This window comes from Carassius auratus, chromosome 30 (assembly GCF_003368295.1).
Source record: "Carassius auratus strain Wakin chromosome 30, ASM336829v1, whole genome shotgun sequence".
In the NCBI taxonomy this organism is placed as follows: Eukaryota; Metazoa; Chordata; class Actinopteri; order Cypriniformes; family Cyprinidae; genus Carassius; species Carassius auratus.
Genome location: NC_039272.1, coordinates 25,800,187 through 25,823,930, shown reverse-complemented (window position 1 = coordinate 25,823,930; position 23,744 = coordinate 25,800,187). Strand labels below are relative to the sequence as shown.

At 35.0% G+C, this 23,744-nt stretch overlaps 2 protein-coding genes across 2 annotated transcripts; both read left to right on the top strand.

Moving 5' to 3' along the window:
• Positions 1-6,690: 6,690 nt before the first annotated feature.
• hepacamb (hepatic and glial cell adhesion molecule b) lies at positions 6,691-13,917 on the top strand. The gene is made up of 7 exons (XM_026212420.1): positions 6,691-6,929; positions 9,537-9,878; positions 9,973-10,254; positions 10,337-10,430; positions 10,526-10,611; positions 11,285-11,355; positions 11,698-13,917. Exons 1-7 carry the CDS (start codon positions 6,842-6,844, stop codon positions 12,025-12,027), a joined length of 1,293 nt encoding a protein of 430 aa, XP_026068205.1. The 5' UTR covers positions 6,691-6,841; the 3' UTR covers positions 12,028-13,917.
• A 940-nt stretch (positions 13,918-14,857) lies between these two features.
• ccdc15 (coiled-coil domain containing 15) lies at positions 14,858-22,849 on the top strand. Its single transcript, XM_026212419.1, has 10 exons — positions 14,858-15,295; positions 16,410-16,559; positions 16,698-16,847; positions 16,949-17,065; positions 17,155-17,331; positions 18,670-18,765; positions 19,491-19,594; positions 20,334-20,528; positions 21,166-21,314; positions 22,528-22,849. Exons 1-10 carry the CDS (start codon positions 15,092-15,094, stop codon positions 22,575-22,577), a joined length of 1,392 nt encoding a protein of 463 aa, XP_026068204.1. The 5' UTR covers positions 14,858-15,091; the 3' UTR covers positions 22,578-22,849.
• Positions 22,850-23,744: the final 895 nt, after the last annotated feature.

Below are 23,744 nucleotides of genomic sequence, written 5' to 3'. Positions count from 1 at the left end.
TTTCAATGGCAGTTGCTTGGCTGGTGCATGAAATCACAGAAGCACACAATTTGAAATGTGCTATTTAAAAAAAAAAACTGAAAGAATATGATATATAACTGCAAACTGAATTTAATGTTTTTGGACACTTAATTGCATTTTAAATGTAATTAAATGTGAATGTGTTTTAGTTTAAATGTATTTTAAATGCAGTAAGCTAAATTTTAGAGGGTTTTCAACTTGCTCAAGTAGAACATATGTAATTTAGGTTACACTTTAGAATAGGTAACACTTGTTAACTATTAACTACGACATTTCTCTCAATAAATTCTTAATTTGCTGCTTATTAATAGTTAGTAGGGTAGTTGCTAGGTTTAGGTATTAGGTAAGATTAATAAGGTCAAGTAGAATAAGGCATTAATATGTTCTTAATTAGCACTAATACATAATATTCTAGTAATGTTACCTATTACCTAGGTGTTACCTATTCTAAAGTATTACCATAATTTAATAATTCTTTTTATTGTCTTTAAAATATGGTTATAGTGTGCTTCGGAATATATGGACAAGTATATTTAAATTAGTGTTGTCAAACAATTTATGACGATTAATCATATGCAAAATAAAATTGTTTACATTGTACAGTATATGTGTGTGTACTGTGTATTTATTATGTTTATATAAATACACACATATGCATGTATACATTAAAAAACTTTACGTTTATATATTAAATATAATATAAATTATATAAATATATACATAAATGCATGTAAAAAAAATATATATATATATATGTGTGTGTGTGTGTGTGTGTGTGTGTGTGTGCATAATAAATAAACACAGCTGTATACACACGTATAGATTTATTTATTTATTTATTTTTTGGATCACGATTAATCATTTGACATCACTAATTTAAATATATTCACTTGTAATGTTTAGAAATATTCATAACTGAGTTGTAGTTTAGTACATCTGAAATACCGGTACCATATATGAACTTAAATGCACTACTGAATAACACACTACAGTTAAAATTATAAGTAAGTACTTTACATATTACTTAGTACATTTGTTGACATCAAAATAAGTGTACTTTAAAGCACAACAAAAGATTATTGAGACTGTAAAATATTATTTGAAATGTACTTTAAACTTTTAATTTAAAATTATTACAGTTCACTTTTTAAAAGTGTGCTTAACTGTGTTAAAAACACAGTCATGAAAGCGTTCTTTCTTTAAGTAAATCTATCAGGGATAGTTCATTTAAAAATTACAATTCTTTCATAATTTCAGGGAAACAGAACAGGAAATGCTGAAATCCTAAATGTCATTCTTGCAGCACTCTATAGTGCAGAAATAGGCAAAAATGTCACAGGCCCATAAAATCAAGTCCTGCTTGAAGGGGTGGCTGTTTGTAATACTTGACAAAAAAAACGTATTACATTAAAATATTATCCATCCATCCATTTACCAAACGGCTTATCCCTTGCAGGGGCATAGGACATGTTATCTTGCTCTAGATAATCTAAATAGCTTTTCCGGTTGTGGTTTTGTAGCAGTGGTTACTTATTTAAATAGCACTCTGTTATCTCTGTTATTTTTATTAAAGTGAGTGAAAAATAAAGTGAAAGTGACATTCAGCTAAGTATGGTGACCCATACTCAGAATTTGTGCTCTGCATTTAACCCATCCAAAGTGCACACACACAGAGCAGTGAACACACACACACTGTGAGCACACACCCGGAGCAGTGAGCAGCCATTTATGCTGCGGCGCCCGGGGAGCAGTTGGGGGTTCGATGCCTTGCTCAAGGGGCACCTAAGTCGTGGTATTGAAAGTGGAGAGAGAGCTGTTCATGCACTCCCCCCACCCACAATTCCGTCCGGCCCGACGATTGGGAGTCCGACGCTCTAACCATTAGGCCACGACTTCCCCTTCCACGACTTCCCCTTAAAAATATTGTATTTTTAATATTTTTTGCACAATAACCTATGGTACTATCTAAATTCTAGGATTATGTATGGTAACATAAATAAATAAATATGTTTTACTGCTAATTACCAGCAGGGGTTAACGAAAGTGACAGCAGTCTAAATATGCCTGCTGTCCTCTGGGGAGGATCAATCCAGAGGCTCAACTCAAGCACCGAATTAACCCACTCAGTGGTATTACACAGAAATAGTGTGCAATCGTGGAGGAGATTGGGAGGTATAGGGATGCTAGAATAATTGTTGCTGGGACAGCTCAATGGCTGCTGCTTATACCCTCATTATGATGACTGAAAGGATTAGCTTCCTCCAGTTTTTAATTCTTGTTTACTAATGTGAGTGGTTTTTTTTGTTGTTGTTTTTTTTGGGGGGGGGGGGTGATTTTGAAGTTTACATTGTGAGTCTCCTGGTTGGGAACCACACTAAACAGTCAAACCCTGACTCTTGTTGGTTGTAACGTGCCTTGGTTAAACATACATTTTACCAGCGGGATATTTAGCTGACATTCCATTCTTCCCACAGAGTGCTCTTTGTTGGCAGTGATAGAGTGCCTCTAGAACTCATGTTTTAATTACAGTACACAACTCACAATGGGCAGGAGAAAGTAGAGCGTGTTGTAATTATCTCTTCCTGCCCTGTCCCCTGACAGAGTTTTCATTACATCTACTCGGCCTCCTCAATGATATCAAGCAGTTAAAATAGAGCAGTGGCACAAGACTTCGTGAGTGTAAAAGACATATTATATGTGGTTAAAAATCAGGGTGCAGATGTGGATAGATTCTGGGCACATTGCACAGAATTTGCTATGAGGCCCCCTACGCCATGCTGAGAGAATGTATGCCTCACTGGGCTGTGAGTATGCACAAAAATTGTGGGCATAGCATAAATTGACTCAATATGTCAATTCAATGGCTGCATCCCATGTGAGACATAGTGGTGATACTCCCAAAGCTAATATTTCTACTAGAAATTTTCCCAATCTTTGCAAAATTAGCACTATATATAATACTAAAACCTTCAGTGTTGCCATTCCTCCAAGGGGATCATACATCCTTAACCTTATGTAGGAAAGGGAGGCAAACAAGAGCAAGAAATAATTCAGTTTGCCCAGTAGCTCTTTATCATCTAGGCTACAAACCCCCAGGGAGCCATAAGGGAGCTTAGGCCCTACTTAAAGTCCCGAGTGTGACTGAGGGAGATCAGCTCAAACCCTGGCTTGAGTAAAGGCACACTACCTAAGACCCACTATAACCAACGCTTTGTAATTTTCTTTAAGCACTAAAACAAAACCTACTCAGTCCCTTTGAATCCAGCAAGAAATTTTAGGAGAGAAAACAAATGACAATGCAGAGTCTGTGTTTGTTACTGCTGGACCTGCGTGCCATCCAACTGCCCACTCTCATAACCTCTCAGCTGGAGGAGAATTGATGGAATGCTTGTACAGTATGTCATCAGTCCCAGAGGCTCTGAAGTAGCTCAAGAGAAAAGATTCTTTTTTCTTCCTTCAATCTCAAGACTCTTATCGAGTTGAAGAAGGCAACTGGAACCAGAATGGATGGCAACCAACCTCCTTATCCATTACCTCAGCAGTGTACTGAATTTACCAGATTACTGTCATGAAAAGTGCAATATCCATTATTGCAACACACATTTCTTACATCATTAATTCAGTCTCAGAGCCTGATGTAAGCACTTAACCTCTTGTGCCCCCAGCACACTTCTCTGAGCACATATTCTCGCCTCTCAAGCATGGACAAGCATGGACAAGTCTGTGGTGTCAAGCAGTTCAGCACTGTTCAGGGGACAAACCCTGCCCCTGATCCAAGTCAGAAGATCAGGTATGCCTGCAACACATCTTGTGCAAGGCATCCCCAGCCCGACCCACTGCTCCATGTGGTCTGCCAAACAACCAAAAAGTGGTCTGTAACCTTTTGGACGGCAAGACCAGACCCTTAATAAGGATGCCTCACCCTGTGAAAATTAGCTAGCCAGCATCTCCTTAACATCTTGGGGTGACACAGTTCCAATCTAGCTGTGGCATGGGCCATAACATCCAACAGTTTCCCACATGTGCGGCTGAAGGAGAGGGCTTGCTGTATACAGTTTCTTTGCCATCTCCAACCTCATCCAGCACCTCTGAGCTAAATGTCACCAGAAACATGCATCCTGCTGCATCGGAAGATGCCAGAGACTGGGCCTCCTGATCCACCAGATTGTTCAAGCCAGCAATCAGGATTGAGAAAAAGTGACCACTGTCTGAAAACTTTTGCTATACCCACAATCTAAGTCTTTAAGCTACCTCGGCAGACATTTGTCCCTGATCCCTCAAAAAGAGGGACAAGTGGGATGATATTAGCTTCCTCAATGTGAGCTTGTCTCAGTAAATTCAACAGCAACTTTTGTGCTGTATGTGTGTACTCTATTCCCAAGCAAACAACCTGCACATGATAGGTTTCCTCATGTGTCTTTTAACAAGCACATGGATTCATGAATTCTCCATTGTCTTCAATTCAAGGTCAAATTTGTCTTTGTCTGATGTGGCATTCCACCATGAAATGAACAAAATTTAATAGTGTATATCACAGAAGTGTGTGTGTTTATCATAAAACGTTATTTCCTTTTCTTTCACATATTAACACATCTCTAAAAAAATACTACTTTCTGATCTAAAAATACTCTTTTAAGACCCATTATCAAAAACAGGCGCTTAAGGGCACATAGTTCAAATCAAAGCAAATCACAACTCCAGGAATTCATCATAGCAACAACCCAAGCATGTCTGAATCCATGAGTAGTAACTGAATATCCTGCTCTGTGTTGCACTGTGGGATGAGAGCCTTAAGTTGCTTTGGAGCCTCTGAGCCCACTTTACGCCCACGTTGGCTCCCACTCGCTCTGACACGTCCAGGGACTCAGCCGGGGGTGGGAGAGTTATGAAATATGAATTTCACTCAGGTTTCCAATGGCAACACAGACAAAATCTGCTATAGTGTTGCCTCCTGCTTCTGTTGGCTCATATGTTCGCCTTTCATCTCTGCTTTTTTTGTTGGTAAATATGCCTTTTGTTTAGAACAGAAACCATGTTCATACTGACATATACAAGCTTGTTTGTGACAAGAGGTCATTACACCTACACTGACTTACAGTATATGGAAAACGAATTAGTCACTGGCTTAATTACTTCCTGTACTGTACTGCACTGTTTTTAAAGAGAAATGTGAACATAAATGTTAATGTGAATTTGGATAAGGTTCACTTTGCTTTAAGGTGATTAGCACCTAGCCTGTAGTTTATGTACAGGAAAGATTTTCTTCCTTCTTCCTTCCTTCCTTCCTTCCTTCTTTCTTTCTTTCCTTCCTTCCTTCCTTCCTTCCTTCCTTCCTTCCTTCCTTCCTTCCTTCCTTCCTTTCTGTGTTTGCCCCAGTTCAATGAATGACTGTTATTCATTAAGAGATAAAGTCAACCTGGAGACCCTGAAGAAACACTGTCCATTTTACAGTGGGACAGAGAAGGAAGGGTCAACTTGGTGATTTAAAACCAGTGGAGGGCAGCATTGTATAAATATGCCCCATGAAACCCCAGCTTCATATCTAAACTGATTAAAAGGTTCCTGGCATTGAAAGAATCTTTAAACTTGTGGGGTATTTTGCATATCAAAATCTTTACAACAGTTTTACTACAGCATGTTTTCATTGATTAAAAACATGAACAGCTTATAACTTAAGGCAAGAGACAGCCTTAAAAGAGACAACGTTCAAAAGAGACAGATGGGCAGATGTATAAGAATCATACAAAGGTTTCAATACTGTATGTAGAAAATTCCTAATAAACAGCAAACGTTGTACAGACTGTGTAATTGTTGTGTTTGTCAAATTTGGGGGTAAATATTATATACCAAATAAATCCAGTAACGTTACTGGAAATAAATCACAAATCACTGACAAAATTCTGTTCTTGTATTGAGTGAGTTTCATTTAGGCATTATATGACATCATAACTCTAAAACTATTTTGAAACTATTAAATCACATTTCACCATAAAATCTACTTTGTCCATGCCTATTTGTCAATTGCCCATTTGCACATTCTAAAATCAACTGGTTCTCTCAGAGTCTTAAAGAGATAGTTCATCCAAAAATATGGGCAAAAATACAATGGAAGCCAATAAGAGCTGCTGTAAAAATGTTTGGTGTTCTGCAGAAGAAATAAAGTAATTCATGTTTGGAACAACACAAGGGCATTTAAATGATGATGGAATTTCTGTTATTGTTTGAATTATCCCTTTAAACTACTGCTAATGCTGCTTTGTCTTTGTCTTTGTCGTTGTTGTTTTTATTTTATTTATATATTTTTTAATACCATTAGTTTAATTTCTCAAATTTAATTGATATAAGATAATGTATTATTTATAAGTCCTGTTGCACAATTATTATTATTATTACTATTAAGAATCCTGTTATTTCATTATATTATTATCTTAATTACTAAAGAAAAAATAATTTGTGAAAAACAACTGTCAGGCCATGAAGCAACAACAATCTCCCCACACATATATTAGAACCCCCTTCTCCCCCTTACACAAACAGACCCATTCAGCGACACAAACATGCCATCATAGTATACCGGTTGTGATAATGCGTGCACACATGCACATGTGTGTGTGAGTGCCCATCCGTGTGTGTGTGTGTGTGTGTGTGTGTGTGTGTGTGTGTGTGTGTGTGTGTGTGTGTGTGTGTGCATGTGTGTGTGTGTCAGCAGCATGGCATAGCCCAGCCTTGTGAGGATGGCAAGACTCCGAGTTAAGGGACGTGCTCAGAGTGAATAAATCATGCTAATTGTTTTGGTAAGACTGTGAATGTTAGTCCCAAGATGAAGGCACAGAAGGAGGCTTTCTCTTGGGCATCGACTGTTTTTGCTGCTCCTCTCCTCCTGATCCTTGCAGTTCTGATTCATTCAGGTAAGAGGGACAAATGTAACTTTTTATCAAAAAACAATGCTGTACTGTTGGCCTTGACTGAGGGCTTATGGCGTAGTTATGGCTGGAAGTTAAAGAACAATTTCCCTTTTATATTGAATTTATGTCATTGCCGGTCAATGTCTAGTTCAGACTGATTTATTAATCAATAGAAACCAGAACATAACTATATTATCTATTGATGTAGACTAAATAAATATTGTATTTAGACCCCTTTGGGCTCTTCTATCACACATGTGATATATGGATTTCATAGCATAAGGTAAACAAATATCAAATCAAGTAGCAAATAAAAAACATTCTAAAGTTTTTAACTGGTATTGCTTTTTGAGCTTTTCTGGAATCTTTTAATCAGTGTGAATCTTTCTGGAATCAGTGTGATGTTTTTGTGGATGTTTGGCAGCCAAAAAATGTCACAATACTTCTTATCTTAATAACATAATATCTTTTGTTTTTTTCATTTGGAGCCAAATGTCTTTTTATGAAATGCTATGCTTGAAAAAGAACTATTGCACTTTATTTAACCCCTATAAAGCGTACTGTATCATATGTGATATGCAAATAAGGCCCTAAATGACCATCATAATCTAGACTTTGTTGAAAAACGTTGCACACAATCTTCCACCTTCTACATGTCATTTGTCATCGAAATTATATTTTATATATTTTTAGCATATAGAAGGCCTTTTAGTAAATTGGTACGTCTTTTGCCTTGACAATCTTTTTCAGTATTTTTCAATAGCCTATAGAAATATTAACCATTAAGCGTTTTCTCTCAATAAACTCATTATTAGCTGCTTATTAATAGTTAGTGAGGTAATTGTTAATTTTTGGGTACATGACTTGATTAAGGGATCTAGAATATGCAGAATAAGGCATTAATATGTGCTTTATAAGTACTAATAAACACCCAATATGCTATTAATATGCATGCTAGTAAGCAAAAAGTTAATAGTGAAAATTGGTCCTTAAAATAAAGTGTTACCAATGACTTCATATTGTAAGTAAAATTTCAAGAAAAAAAAAATTACTGGACTGAAGCAACTTAAGGAAAACAAAAGCTTTAATTCAAGGTTTAGATTTCATTTATTTACATTACAAAATTTAATCTTACTTTCTGGACATAAAAACTGAACACAGCAATGGAAAGTGTATTATTCAGCTTTCATATGTTGTATAAATCTAAATTTAAAAAAAAATGTACCCTTATGACTGATTTTGTGGTCCAGGGTCGTGTCTGTGTGCATAATGCAATATAATGCAATGATATTTAGAAATTTAAATAAAAAAAAAAAAAGTTTCTATTGGTTTTTGTTGTCTAGTGTTACAGATAGCAGCATTAGATAGCAAATACAATGTTACTAGAAGGACAAAGACGACTTTTAGTGTACTTTATATTGCTATTTACAACATCATGAAAACCCATTCCTATCTGCACATAATGATACTTAAAAAGCTGTTTGTGTAGTACAATTGGCCAATGTTGGCATCAACAGAGTCACAGGAGCCCCGTGTGTCACTTTTCATCTAATCAAAATGATTGTTTGTCGCTCAGTAGGTCCTTTTCATGCCAGGAAATTGGGCCAAACAATGCAAGCTTTTGTGTGCTCATCTCTGGCTGGCCTTTCGCACTGTAAGCAGTTACCAAGGATATTGGCTGTTTCCACACAGCCTTTATTCTGCTGGTTATCAGACAGAGAATGATCATTTTTGATGCTTTACGTTAGAATTCTAACAGCTTTAAAAGATGACCCAAAAAATACAGTACAAATGTAAAACAAATCTTCTTTAAAATTAAGCATTGACATTTATTAATGCCATGTATGGCATTAGTGAGTCAAGCCATTGAGGAAAATTGACAGTGATGCGTGAACCTATAGTACCTAGGATCAAGTGACACTGAAGACTGGAATAATGATGCTGAAAATTCAGCTTTGCCCTCACAGGCATAACTTACATTTTCAAATAGAAAATGCATACTTTTAAATGTAAATTGTAGTGTATATTGCTAGAACTATGCTTGATTGTATAGTTAGTTATTTGTTATTACTTCGCCTGCTGTTCCCGAGAGTGTCATAACAGAGTTGTTACCCATTTTTGGCTTGAATGTGCTCAAATGTGACTCGTCAATATCATAAGATTTGGATTGTAAAAGGTGTCTTGGACTGTGCAATTCTCTAAGTTGTGTTTTTGCCCTCTCTGCAATGGGATCTAATGAGTGTTATTATAGCATTATGTGCATTGACAGTCAAATAGAAGACAGGATGATGCCTTAACAAACTGACAAATTAAGTATAATCTTCCCTCTGTGTGGAAACAATAGGGGAATTCTAATGAACCTGGGTTAGTATAAAAATGTTATACTTTTTAATTTATATAATGTGTAATCTTTTCTCCTACAATTGAGTAACTCCAGATTTTACATGCAATTCAAAAACAGAAATCTTAAATTTAGGCCTAAATATTTTTTGAGTGCAGTCAACAACAGTTCAGGTAATGACTCTTTATAAACTCTTTGATAATGACTTCACTGCTGACTTGGCCTCTTCTCATTTTGGCAGATTTTAAATTAGATTGTTTATGTCACAGCATGTGTTCAGGGAGTGAACATCACCAGTCTTGACACCCTAATCAGAGGGACAGTGGGTGGAGAAGCTCTGCTCTCGGTCCGCTACTCAAGCACCAGTCTGGACCCTCCTGTTATCAAATGGCAATTGAAGAGGGACAAACCTGTTACAGTGGTCCAGTCCATCGGTACGGAGATCATTGGTAACCTGCGACCAGAATACAGAGACCGTATCCTTGTTTTTGAGAATGGGACGCTGCTGCTCCATAACCTCAGGCTGTCTGATGAGGGCACTTATGAAGTAGAGATCTCCATCACGGATGACACCTTCACTGGAGAAAGCAGCATCGATCTGACGGTGGATGGTAAGAAAAATGTAACATTACAGAATCATAATTGTTATTAATCTACTGATACCAGCAACTCATAACAATAAAACCATTCCTAAAAATTTGCCAGAGCCAATCTCTAAGCCACAAGTCAACATGGTCACCTCCACTGTGGTGGAACTGACGGAGAATTTCACACTAAACTGCACCCATGAAACAGGCACTAAGGCCACCTACAGCTGGGCAAAAGGTGGTCATCCATTACTAAACGAGACCCGTCTTCTGCTGTCCCGGGATCAGAAGGTCCTGACCATCACACGTGTTCAGATTGTTGATGATGATGTCTACAGCTGTATGGTGGAGAACCCCATTAGTAGCATGAGAAGTCCACTAGTCAGACTCACCGTTTACAGTAAGGACGGGTTATTTGAACAGAATTCATTCATTTGTGTCATGTTTGCTGAAAATGGCTAAAAATGTTCTGTTGTTTCCAGAAAGAAGCTCTCTTTATATCATATTGTCTACAGTTGGCATCTTCGTCCTTGTCATTCTTGTAACTGTGTGTGCTTGCTGGAAGCCATCAAAGAAGTATGTTTTCTTTCTTTCTTTGCCCCTTGTGTATATTCTTAAGTTAACAATGATGGTGTAAACTAATATGTCACTACAAATACTTTAATTAACAGATCAAAAAGACAGAAGTCCAAAACTATTAAACCAAGATCTATTCAACAAAACCATCACATCAGGTATCAAGACGTCAAGCCAGAGGGTGTGTATAATTATGTTTTTTTTTCATATTGATTTACTCTCCATATTAAATGCTGATAACAACAAATACACACTAAGCAAACAGGTCCATGTATTACCTTTTTAATGATTTATGATCAAATTAAAATAAATGTTCTGATGTATTGTTGATTGCCATAAAACATAACCCTCGGTATAGTGAATGGACAAAATTATCAGTTAAAATATCTGCTTTATTGTTTACTACCACAGGAATAAAAAAAAAAAAAAGTTTACTCATCTCTCAATTCAAAAGAGGAAAAAATATTCTGTTAAACAGACATTGTAATGTTGCCTTCCATGCTATCGAAAAAGATCAGCAATCACTGAGGACAGCTTATTCACGAGTTCATTCTTATTAAAGTAAACATGTATAAGAAGTTTTTAATCAGTATCCCACAGATTTTCAACAAAATGTAGTGTCCTATTCATTGGTAACTATTTAAACATTTACCATATCAATATTTATTCAGCTTGCTGACAATGCTGACATTTTGGTCAAATATGCTATTTTCAAGTGTACAATACATACAATTTGCAACAAATGGTTATTTAATATAGTAAATATACAAGTGTAACGACAAGAGAAAGCAACGTATCAGTAATACCGCTATGTTTCTCTGCTCCACCATTTAAATTTTTATATATCTTTCTAGATGATGCCATCCCAATAATGATTGATCATGAGCTCAGGAATCCTGTATCACTTTACATCCTAAAAGAGAAGGTATTATCACATCATTATTTAATCCCCCTCTCCCAGCATACCTGCTTTATGTTTAAAAATAGCTTTTCAAGTGGATGAGTGCCTCATTACCTCAGTAAAGCTGTCTATGATTCAGAGAGCAAAGGTTGAACCAGCATTCACCTGACTGCAACATTTCTTTACATTTAACATTAATATTTATGCTTTTCTCACACATTCTTATATACTGTACAGCAGAATAGGTTATGAGATTATCATATTTCTGTGCTACAAGAACAGCTTAGTTTTGCGTGTCTTGATAAAATGAAAGTGCATTGATGTAGGCGTGTAAAGACTGTAAATGCCTGCACTTGACATCCTCAGGATTCTCCTCCTGGCGAACCAGCGTCATTGTGTGAAACATGCACCTCCATCAGCAGCAGCCCTCCAAGCTACAGCAGCTCAATACCTCCTCCATCCGACTCGCTTGAGCTGCCAGCGCGCTCCTCTCGCAGATACCCTCGCACCTCCACTAAATCTCCACCGCACCATCGCCGGAGGAAGGTACACAGTCAGAGCCCACCAGCCTCCTCCTCAACTCGCAGCCGAGAGTCCGGTCGGGCCTCTCAGCGCCCTGCGTCATCATCTCCAGCCAGGATACCTAGGGATCTATCCACCCCTCCACAGGAACCCAGAGGCTTCCCAAAAACATAAATGATAGCACTGACCACTTTTGCAGAGCCCATGCACATGCTGCAAAAAGACAGATACTCTTTTCACCTCCACAAATACTTTTGCCTTAATGTATGTAAATTTGTAAAGACATATATATGTTTATGCTCCAAAACTCTGCATTTCAAACTTGTTTAGCTTTATCATGTTAAAGGGATGAAAAAAAGAAGAACATTTTGCCATTAACTGACCATCATGTCATTCCAAACCTGTAAGATCTTCGTTCATCTTCGGAACACACATTAAGATATTTTTGATGAAATCCGAGAGCTCTCTGACCCTCCATAGACAGCAAGAAAGGTAGTAAGGCTATCATTAAAATAGACCATGTGACATCAGTGGTTCAACTGTAATGTTATGAATCTATAAAAGTATTTTTGTCAGAAAAGGAAACAAATATAACGACTTTATGAAAAAAAAATCTTCTTTTCTGTGTCAGTGTTCGACACAAATAAATGGTGGCGGAGACTGACCGGAAGAGAAGAACTAGAGTTAGCAGGTTAACTCTAAATTAACTCATTACTTTTATTTTCCTTGCACACAAAAGGTATTCTTGTAACTTACATCTGCTGTCTATGAAGGGCCAGGTTTCAGGTGTTATCAACAATATCTTAATTTGTGTTGTCTTACTGGTTTGGAACAACGTGAGGATGAATAATGACAACATTTTCATTTTGGGTGAACTATCCCTTTAATACACTTTTACAAAGCACATTGTGAAATGTTTAGTGGATTTAACACGCTAGGATAGTTTCGCTGTCAGAGATGTCTGGGTACGTCAATGTGATTGCGCTGGCTTGACAAAGCCTTTAAGCTAAATCCACCAATTTGGCACAGTCCTACAGATTATTTATAGTTGAATTATATTTGTTTAATTACAACTATGGGCTTTTCATTACCAATTTGACATTATCAAACGTGCGGTGGAGGGGGGATAAAAAAAGTATTTGATTACATGCTTTGCACAACTACTATAATAGACATATAATAACAATAACAAATAAAAATATACAAAAATACAAAAGTTTTAGTTATTTTATTACATCAAGTTTAAGGTAAGGTAGCATGTGTCTGCGCTACTAGTGTCATCTGGCAGAACTACAAAATAAAGCAAGTTTTCAAACAGCTTTAGCAAACATCCCTTTCGCGCATCACAACTCAGACATCGCAAATAATTCAATTACGGGTCTATAAAAGTAAAGGCATGTCTCAACAAATAAAAGCAGGCTATTTTCAACAAAAATGTCAACATATTAGGAATATTTTTTTAACTTAACATTTAGCTTACCTTCTAATACCAGTATACAGTATATTGTTCAACCAGTATTCTATATCCTTTTTGGGGGAAAAAAAACTTCTGAATATAGCAACCAATTAGCAGAATACTCTACTGTAATTGCATAACAACCATTCAGTACACCCTAACCAACATTTTTTTTTTTTTTTTTTATGTTTATGCCTGTAAATATACTGACATACAGTATAGAGTGAATATAAAAATGCAGATGCAAATGCATCTCTGTACTGTATGTCAGTACATTTACATGCATTAACATAAAAAAAATGGGGGGTAAATTTACTTTTTTTTTTTTTTTTTTTTTTTACGCCTGCCGTAGAAACTGTTCAAATAACTTAGCACCCAGAAGACCACAACACAATAGCAATTTAGTTTGACCCAACTTTTTGATTTAAAAAAATTAACCCATCAATTGAGTTAGTCCATATTTGACCCAAATGTGAGATTAAACAACCCTGTTGTATACTTCAGGACACTTTGTCAAGCCAACAGTGAATGTTTGTATTTCCTTTTCTAGTTTTTCCATTTCCTGTTTTTATTTTGGTGAATGTAAATCACAAGTTCAGTTGATCTGTAATAAAGATGTTAAATAGAAGATTGAGAAAGACCTGAGTCCAATCTTTCACACATTTGTTGTTATTTTGTCCAATCTTCTTCTGCTCATAATCTGAGCATTATGTAATCTTTCTCACTGAAGTTCATACTGTTCCTGAAAAGGGAGAAACAATGTGCATGCTGATTCACACAAAGGACACAGTAGGCTCCTTGTTATGCAAGGGCACGGCCGTTGAGAACAGGCATTGTAAAGGGAGCAGGCTGTTCTTGTGTTGATTCATACCCATGCATAAATGTATAAGTTGGAGACAGAAACCCAAATAAGTGCAGGGAATCCTAATAAATAACACGGAGTAAAAACAATCCATCCAAAACAGCTTCAAGCTTGAAAACAAAAAGTTTTACTATACTATCATAAGTAGTGATGGAAGCATAAAAAAATAAAATAAAACAAATAATAATAGTAATAAATTATTATTACAATTATTATTATTATCATTATTTTAAGTATTGCGACTTTTTCATCTTTTTCAAAGTTTGTTTATTTACCTTGGAATTCTAAGTTTAAATTGCATTCGTTATAATAAAGTTTATTATTATTATTATTATTATTCCTTGATGAAAACGAGCTTACAGTTCTAACAACAGTGGCCATTTAAAATGATAAGACGATGTTTCAAATTATTTTTTATAATAATAATAATAGTAACACTGCCCCGTTTAAAACTGTTGCACAATATAAATCAGATTTATACGAATTTTAAGTATATGGAATTCTGCGTAAAACCACCATATTTAATTTCAGTCATTGTGGAACTAAAACGAGCAGGTTTTCTTTTTCTAATCGAACTTTCATTTATGAGCACATCGGGCGTGACCTAATCGCCACAAGTTTTGAATGGCGTTGCTTTCGACGAATTAGAGCTTACCTTTACAAGCTGTAGCCAATAGAAGCATAAATGGGCGTGTGTGTCTGAAAGTTGTGATTCTGTTAGCGTCATTGACAACGGAGCTATACTTCTGACAGTTACAGCAGTGTAAATATTAACGCTATTTGTATAAGGACAGTAACAATATTATGAACCGCTGTACTGTAAAAAGTCACTGAACATAAGTGGCTCCCAAAATGCCGTAAATGATAGTTATACGTTAAGTTACCAATTCATATCCAAGTTACCAGGGTTTTCCGCGAAAATGAATCAAGCAAAAACAGCTAACGTTAAAGAAAGGGTTTGCTCTTCGATGACACAAAAGAAGCTCTTAAAAGAATACAAAAGGACAACCTTTGGAAGCAGGAGAAAGGCCAAAGATGTGAGAGTGTTGGCAGAGAGGAACCCGGCTGTGGCGCCTGTGGCTGTTTGGGTGGAGAGCGGCGATGAGAGTCACGAGCATCCCGCGGTAACAACTTACAATAATATGATAACATGAGAGATGTACATTAAGTTAGAGATGTTGAACACGAGTTTTCTTGAATGCACTTAACAGTATTACGGTTCATGTTGGTGTCTCATTAATTGTATCCATCCATCTCAGGATGATTATGGCCTGTTCAACAATTAAAGGGAAATGTATAGAAAAAAAAAAAAAAAAAAGTACATTAACCACAATCCAACATTTGGGCCCAAACATCTTATTAGCTGCTACTGAGCAAAATCTCAATTGCCGTTATCTGAGTAACTATCATGAACTAAAACTTGATAAATAAAAATTGAAATAAAATAAACATTAATTGTAATAAAATAATTGAGAAAAATAAAAAAATAAATACATTTATTAAACAACATAAAAAGGTTTTAATTCCACCTAAAACTGATGAAAAATAACAATAATAAATACATTAAAAAACTATAGTAAAAAAAAAAATGAATACAAATAATACAAAAAAAAAGTAAAAGAAAATGTACAAATAAAAATCCTAATAAAATAGGTAATAATAATAATACAGTAATAATACCACTGGTTATATATATCATGACATGAAGAAACAGAGCAAACTGTGACAGACTGAATCCAGAAGAACTGTGGCAACATCTCCAAGACGCTTCAGGAATCCTACCTGCAAAGCTCCAGTACTGTTAAAGGTTTTACACACTTGTGTAAAAATGCTGTAAAATGAGGATGCTTTCAAAAATAATGTCATGAATAGATTTTCTTTATCAACTCAATTCTATAAACTAAATAAAATCAACATTTAGTGTGACCATCCTTTGAATTTAAAGCAGCTTTTGTCCTAGGTGCTCTTGCGCATAGTTTTTCTGCTAGCTTTGCAGGTAAGTTTTTTTACGCATCTTGGAGAGGTGTTTTTAGGATATTTTTGGAGACACCATTTTTAGACATATCTCAAATTAGGTTTACACAAATTGCAAACCCAAACCAATAGACTCATATAAAAAAGACATCTTGAGACTGAAGAAGATTTATGGAAACTTCCTACTAGTGGGTATCTGATGCAGACGGCTAAAGGATTCACAGCCACACATGTCCTGTAAATGTATCCCTGTGTGCATGGAAGGTCCAGGCTTTGCGCACTGAAGAGCTTCTAGAGGAGACCAGACGAGAGAAAGAGGAGAGTCTGCGCCGATTTCAGCATGCAGTCCGTGAACGTGTGTTGCAGCAGACCCGTCTGCGCAAACAACAGCAGCTACTGAAATCATATGAGACAGTAAGAGATCACTTCATGACATCTTATTATGGCTTCGCTTTACTTGAACTATATATGGCAGTGGAAATTCCAAATGTGTCCTAACGAATTCTTAAATACCCACGCTCATAAAATTATTAATGTGAACACTATCTTCAGGTTGAATGTGACAGCAAAGTATCGCAAGAAACCATCAATTTATTCCCGTCCTGGACACATGGGGAGCGAGCAATCTGCAGTCCCAGCTTTCGCTGTGTCAGCGCTCCGGGGACGGAGGCTGTTTCTTCACATCACCTTACACATACACATGTACGGGTGTTTACAGAGCTTCATACATCTATGTGGATCATTTTGCATGTGTGATTTGGCAGAATAGAGATGTAAGGGTGAGTTTCTTTACGCTTGTCCAGGTCACTAAAGTCAGGAAGCAGGTGAGACACAGACTAGCTGCTCATCAGACAGTGCAAGAGGGTGATGAACTCTCACAGCTACCTGGTGGGAGATGGAAAAGATCCACAGCGAGAGAAGTGAGTCATGCATGATGCATTAGGGTCATTTTTGAGACCTGAACAATCAATGTTGTAGTATTAATATCTTCGCCTTTTGTTATATACAGAAACCTGAATCACACACTTGGAAAGATCAGAAGGATTATGCTGAAAGTACAAATGATGGAGGAGAGGAGAACGAGCAGGATGTTGAAGTGGAAGATGAGATGCTTTTGGGGCAGCATGATCAACCTCTTCATTTGCATCGCCACAGAAGCAAGACTGTTACTTTTCAGAATGACATGGTAAGAAGATCTTGTGTGGTTTAAAGGGATAGTTCACCCCAAAATAGAATTCTGTCATTAATTACTCACCCTTATGTCATTTAAAACCTGTAAAGCCTTTGTTCATTTTAGGAATACAAATTAAGATGTTTTGATGAAATCTGAGAGCTTTTTGACCCTCCACGGACAGCCAGGGTCCTACCGCGGTCAACACACAGAAAGTATTGAGGAGATCGTTAAAGTAGTTCATGTGAAATCAGTGGTTCAACTGTAATTTTATGAAGCTACATGAAAACCTTTTAATGCGCCATTTTGGAGAGTACCAAGACGCATGCACATGCTTTTTCTTCATGTGAACAATGCACAATTGTTTGTTTTCTTAATTTATATACTGTATACATATGTGTGTGTTTGTGCGTGTGTGTGTGTGTGTGTGTGTGTGTGTATTATTAGAATATTCTTTTTTTCTCTAAACCCTCCCATCACACAACAACCTTGCAGGCCCCTGTTGGTCCCTGGTCAACTCTTTGGAAATCCCTGGTCTATTGTTTTTTTATTTTTGATGGTTTGTTTGTTTGTTTGTTTTTAACTGGCATGAGATACTAGACATATGTTAAGGCTGTCACATTTTAACATTTAGATGAATACATTTCACTTTTTACACATTAATTTTTTCCAAATTTGATAATATTAACATTTGTTTCTGCTTCTAACTATAATTGTGATTATTTTATTCTATTAACAGCACTAGTTTTTAAGATTAAGAAAAAACAACAAATCTGCATATAGTTTTATGGAGGAAAAGTTCATTAAAAGTAATTAGCTTTAGACAATGACATTTCATTTGGAAACAACTATTTTTCTACAACTAGTTTTCTCCTCTTGATCACATCACACATACTATTTCTTTTCACAGTACAAATGCATTTAAATACATGATAATATATAGCTGTCTTTATATTTTAGGGATGAGGTGCATCACAAGGGGATTTTCATATTGGGAGGGTTCTTGGTGTCCAAAACTCCTAATACTGCTGCTGTAACATTTTTTTAATGAGCTAACAGTGTGTTGCTTACTTAATTATTATTGTAACACCATTGATTTTAAATTCACCAGTCTCTAAAACATCACACACTGCTTTTTTTTTTTTTACATATACATATTTACATTTACACATTTTACATATAGCATAGACATTCTCTGCCTGTTTAAGTGGGCGCTTCAGAATAATGATGTACTTTCTGAATCAGTGCTGTCTTACACCAAATGGCCCTTATAAAATGTTCAACATAAAATAATATTATTCTGTAATACAATGCCTTTTATTATTTCTTGCATGCATATTGGTGTCTCTGCAGGTGTATGAGCCAGATGCCACTGTTTCCTTCACAACTGACTACAGAGCTTCCCAAGTGCTCTGGCCTCATGAGAATCAGGAGGAGCTGAGGAGGCAGGTGGGGAATTATGCTTTATAATGCTTTTTATTAGGGAGATCAATGTACATTTTTATAATTGTGGCAAATAAATGTAAAAAATACAATTACATCTTCTAATAAATACCTAATAATTTAAAATATACATTATTTTAATAATTATTCAAACAAATTAAATAAAAGCAAATACAATTCAAGCAATTAAATTAGACTTTTAGACTTGCAATCTGTTAATTAACTACTTGTTTTCTTTATTAAAAAAAAATCGAACAATCTCTCTATTCTAATCTTTTTGATTTCTATCTGTTTGTTTTCTTTTTCATTTTATGATTAACAAAAAGAAGAACCTTGCTATGTCTTGAGCACTTCCATATCATTGCTCTTTTGATGATTTTAATTCTTTCCATTCTCATTAGTAAGTCGCGTTTGGATAAAAGTGTCTGCTAACTGACTAAATGTAAATAAATAACTGTTGTCTATTTTAATATATTTTAAAACCACTGCCACATGATTCATGCAAATTCATTCTAATATATTGATTTGCTGCTCAAGAAACATTTCTTGTAAGCACAGTTGTGCTGCTTAATATTTTTGCGCAAATGGTGATCATTTTTTTCAGTATTATCTGTTTTACATTTAATGGATCACTGATAAATAAAAATATAATTTCTGGTAGTGTATTTCGTGTTTAGTCTTGATTTAGGTGGAATCTTGTTTTCTTCAAAGCGCTAACTGTGTTGTTTCAGAGACAGTCTCAGTTCCTCATGTATCGACGCCACTTCTTGGACATTGAGCGAGAGCAAGTGAAGGAACACCAAAGGCACAGGAAACATCTGAAGAGAACTGCAAGGTCAAATCTCACCACATGTTTACAAGTATCTTCTCTACAAAAGCAACACATTTACATCGCCTATCTCACTTCTACTAAAAAGCATGTCTATTTTCATTTCTTTCCCCATAATGGTTGCTCACTTCTCTTTTGGCGTCTCTCTTGTATTCAGGCTACTGGAAATAGTTTACATGACTGACTAGTTACTGTAAAATAATGATAACAATGCACTAAAAATAAGACTGTTAGAATGATTGCTCTTAGACAAAAAGACCAATATAAAAAAGGCATGAATTTTACTTAAAAATGTCACTCCTATAACAAATACACATATTTTAAACTTCTTAACTAATATGGGTTTTCCTATACCTCAACTGGTAGAGCCAGTTTATAGAATGTTTTAAAATGTATAGTATACCCTTTACAGATGATACAGAATTTAGTTAAAAATAAATTATTTCAAACTTAATTTATACGTATGTGAACATATTATCTACAATACATTTAATATAAACATTAAACATTCTTTTAAAATTTATTCGATTTTTTTGAAAACGTTTTATTTAAATTTACAAAGAAGTTGTTTTGTTTCAGTTTATTTTAGTAATCTGGCCTTAAGCCTAAGTGCATTTTTTGTACTGTTGAAGCAAGTAACCACACATCATTTTTCTTTTATTATGTTGTCCAAGAACACAAAAGACTTCATGTTGCACTTTATACTTTCTTTTATTAACTCAGAGAACTTTTTTTCTGTGTGTAGGATTAAGAATGAAAAAGAACAACTAAGGAAAGCAGAGGAGAAGGAGATGGAGAGGCAGCGACAGCAGGAGGAAGAAAGAGAAGACAAGGCTGAGAGGGAGTATTTGATTTTGGAGCGATTGAGACTTGACGAGGAGGAGGCAGCAGAGAAGGTAGAGAGACGAGAGAAAACAAAGAGGAACAAAGAAAGCAAACGGTACATACTGCACAAGTTATCTTGCTATGAGTATGTTCATTATAAATGCATCAAAAGTTTGGGGTGGGAAGTTAGAAAAAAAATCTATTAGAGGCTTCATTTATTTGATCATGAATACTTTAAAAACAGTTATATTGTAAAATATTATTAGATTAAAATATTGCGATTAAACTGTTTAAAAATGCAACTTATTTCTGTGATAGCAAAGCTGAATTTTTGTTAGTCGGTGTCACATGATCCTACAGAAATCATTCTAATTTGCTAAATTGGTGTTTAAAAACATTTTTTATTATTAATACCCATATTAAAAACAGTTGTGCTGCTTAGTATTTTTGAAGAAACCATGGTGCATTTTTTTCAGGATTCTTTAATGAAAATAAAGTTCAGAAGAACAGCATTCATTTAAAATAAAAATATTTTGTAACATTGTAAATGCCTTTATTGACACTTTCGATAAATTTAAAGCATCCTTGCTGACTAAAAGTATTAATTTATTAAAAAAAACAATAAAACATCTGTAACATCTTACCTAGCCTAAAATATAACCATAAACGAAACATAAATACACCATAACTTCTATTGTTTTCCAGAATTGTGCTCTAATAGTATGTAAAGAGCTGTGATGATTGTGTGACAGATACATTGAGGCCATGCAGGCTCTAATGAAAGAGAAGCTGGAGAAGAATAAAACCGAGCTGCCTCCTCTGTGCTGCTGTGGAGACTCTTTCTGGGACAGTCATCCGGACACCTGCGCCAACAACTGCATCTTCTACAACAATCCAAAAGGTAAACTACACACTCTGTGTCTTCAGTTTTTATTAGAATAATAGAGCTTTTCTTTGTCTTGTTACACTGTTTATTGGGTAATTCTGATTTTTTTTTGTCCAAGTGACACAACATTTTGTCAGGTGATTGGTTCCTATTTCTGTGGCATTGTGTGTGGCATAGCCCCGCCCACAGAGAAATATCATTGGTCCTAATTCCTGCTTCTTTTAACTGAACTTCAGAAATGTTCTGATTGGTTGGGATTGTGTTGCTGGGAACTTGTCACGTCCTGCCTGTTTTCATGTCATAAATGTTGTTACTCACAGTACCATGACTTGACAGACAATGCATGTGGGACCGGTCACAACTGACATCTTTTGTTATTCCACTTCTCATGACAAAGTATAACGGTACATATTTTTACCAGACAGTCTGAAGTTTAATCATGGATTTAGTTCATCACAGCAACAGCCTTATTTTATAACAAGATAAAAACTATTTTTAAATACCCTTCTGAAAAAAGATGTCATAGTTTTCAATTAAAACGAGTACTTATTATGAAGGAATATACTTCAAAACAATATATTCAAGTGAAAGCGAATGTAATGTTTTACAATCATACAATTAAACGAAAATATAATATATTGTTTATCTTTAAAATATGGTTAACATTTACTGCTAAATTAACTGACTAGCTAAAATAAAATACATTTGAATGTAGTTTCTTTAGAAAATGTTGCATATTGAATGTATATTTGTTATTTGTAATGTATGTTGTGATGAAGTTTAGTACATTTAAAATATTTTCACTTTAAATGTAATAATGAATAAAACACTCCAGTTAATTAAGTATCTCACATGTGCTTAAGCATCTTAGCACATAAAAAATAGAAATAAAAAAGATTTAAAATGTAATTTTTACTATTTAAAAATATCTGTTAATAACTTTACCATTATTACAAGTGTACCTTTAAGTTAAGAAAACGTAACCATGAAAGTGTTCTTTGAGTACATTTACAGTAAGTGGCATTTTTTTATATTGTATCTATTGTATCTGCAAATGTAGTTTTTTTTTTTTTTTTTTTTTTTTTTATATACTTTTAAGATTACAATTACACATTCACTACAATTAAGCAACTTCTTCACAAGGGTAATCGTGACCATTGCTCAACTTTTTGGACATTTACTCAATTTTAGAGTTTATTTATTGGTCCTTTCTGATTGTTTTCTGCAGCGTATGCTCAGGCCCTGCAGTCTATCTTACTAAGCTGTGATCTGAAGTAAGGAGGCTTTGGACAGCATTCGTCCACCTGGAAGGCGTCTTCTATGGATGTCCATTTTCAAAGGAAGTGATTTTATTCCATCTTTAGAGTCATTATTGAACATGTTTTAAGACTGGGCAGCCTGAAGTGTTGTGTTGTATTAATGTAATGATTTTATGGTGTGATATGTTTTCATTGTTCTCATAGTTGGTTTTAAAATTCCTGACATACCTCTCTGTAATTTTTACAGCATTTTTACTGTTTTAATAAACCTTATTGAACTGGGAAAATCAACTGCTGTGACTGGTTATTGTGTCACAGCTATGCACGTAAATGTGTATGTGTCCTTTTGTACAGTTATTCAGCCATTATCCTCATATATTCCCTCATCATATGCTTCAGGTTGAGATGTCAGTAAATGAATGGCAGTCATGTTTATTTCTGTCTGTGGAAGTAAGAAGTACTTATTTCCATTCCAGAAAACAACATCCTTATTTCTAATAAAGGATGTTAGGTTTGATAGGTAAAGGATTGGGCTTATTATGTATATAACTATATATGTGTATATATGTATATATATGTGTATGTATGTTTGTATGTATATGCGTGTGTGTGTATATATATTGTCAGTGTAAGCAGATGCTCATGAATTGAAAGGATTTGTGTAATATATAGTATAGAACATAAAGGCATAAACACTGTGTCAGTTATTTTTTTATTAAAAAGATAGTTCTAAACTAAAGTAAATATTTTAAGTCAGATATTATTATTATTATTATTATTATTATTAATTGAAAATAAAGTTAAAGGGTCCAAAATCATGAAAAAAAAAAAACATTCTAAAAATGACGTTGTGGGACAGTTTTAAGAACTTTATTGCTGGATATAAGAATAGTGTCTAGGTGGGATCTTAGTTCCTTACAGAAAACAAAAAAGTAGCACCCTGAAATTTACATTTGTGTAAAAAAAAAAAAAAAAATAATAATAATAATAATTGGTCCATACAAAACATATTTGTATAACAAAAAGAAATTCTGTGAAGAAAAAGCATGTACAAAGATACAGAAATCCTTAAAAAATATATTTTTTTGTCTATATCTGCATTCCCAAATGAGATAAGATGAGACGATTTGTCTTCAGCACCACAAATAGGACTGTATGTAACCATCAGAAACCATAATAACATTAT

Bases quoted from the DNA above. Each gene is read 5' to 3' on its own strand.
- hepacamb (XM_026212420.1), top strand. From the start codon at position 6,842: ATGAAGGCACAGAAGGAGGCTTTCTCTTGGGCATCGACTGTTTTTGCT. The intron at 10,255-10,336 runs GTAAGGACGGGT...TGTTGTTTCCAG, and splicing joins AGTCAGACTCACCGTTTACA to AAAGAAGCTCTCTTTATATC. The intron at 11,356-11,697 runs GTATTATCACAT...TGACATCCTCAG, and splicing joins TTTACATCCTAAAAGAGAAG to GATTCTCCTCCTGGCGAACC.
- ccdc15 (XM_026212419.1), top strand. From the start codon at position 15,092: ATGAATCAAGCAAAAACAGCTAACGTTAAAGAAAGGGTTTGCTCTTCG. The intron at 16,560-16,697 runs GTAAGAGATCAC...CACTATCTTCAG, and splicing joins TACTGAAATCATATGAGACA to GTTGAATGTGACAGCAAAGT. The intron at 18,766-19,490 runs GTGGGGAATTAT...GTGTTGTTTCAG, and splicing joins AGGAGGAGCTGAGGAGGCAG to AGACAGTCTCAGTTCCTCAT.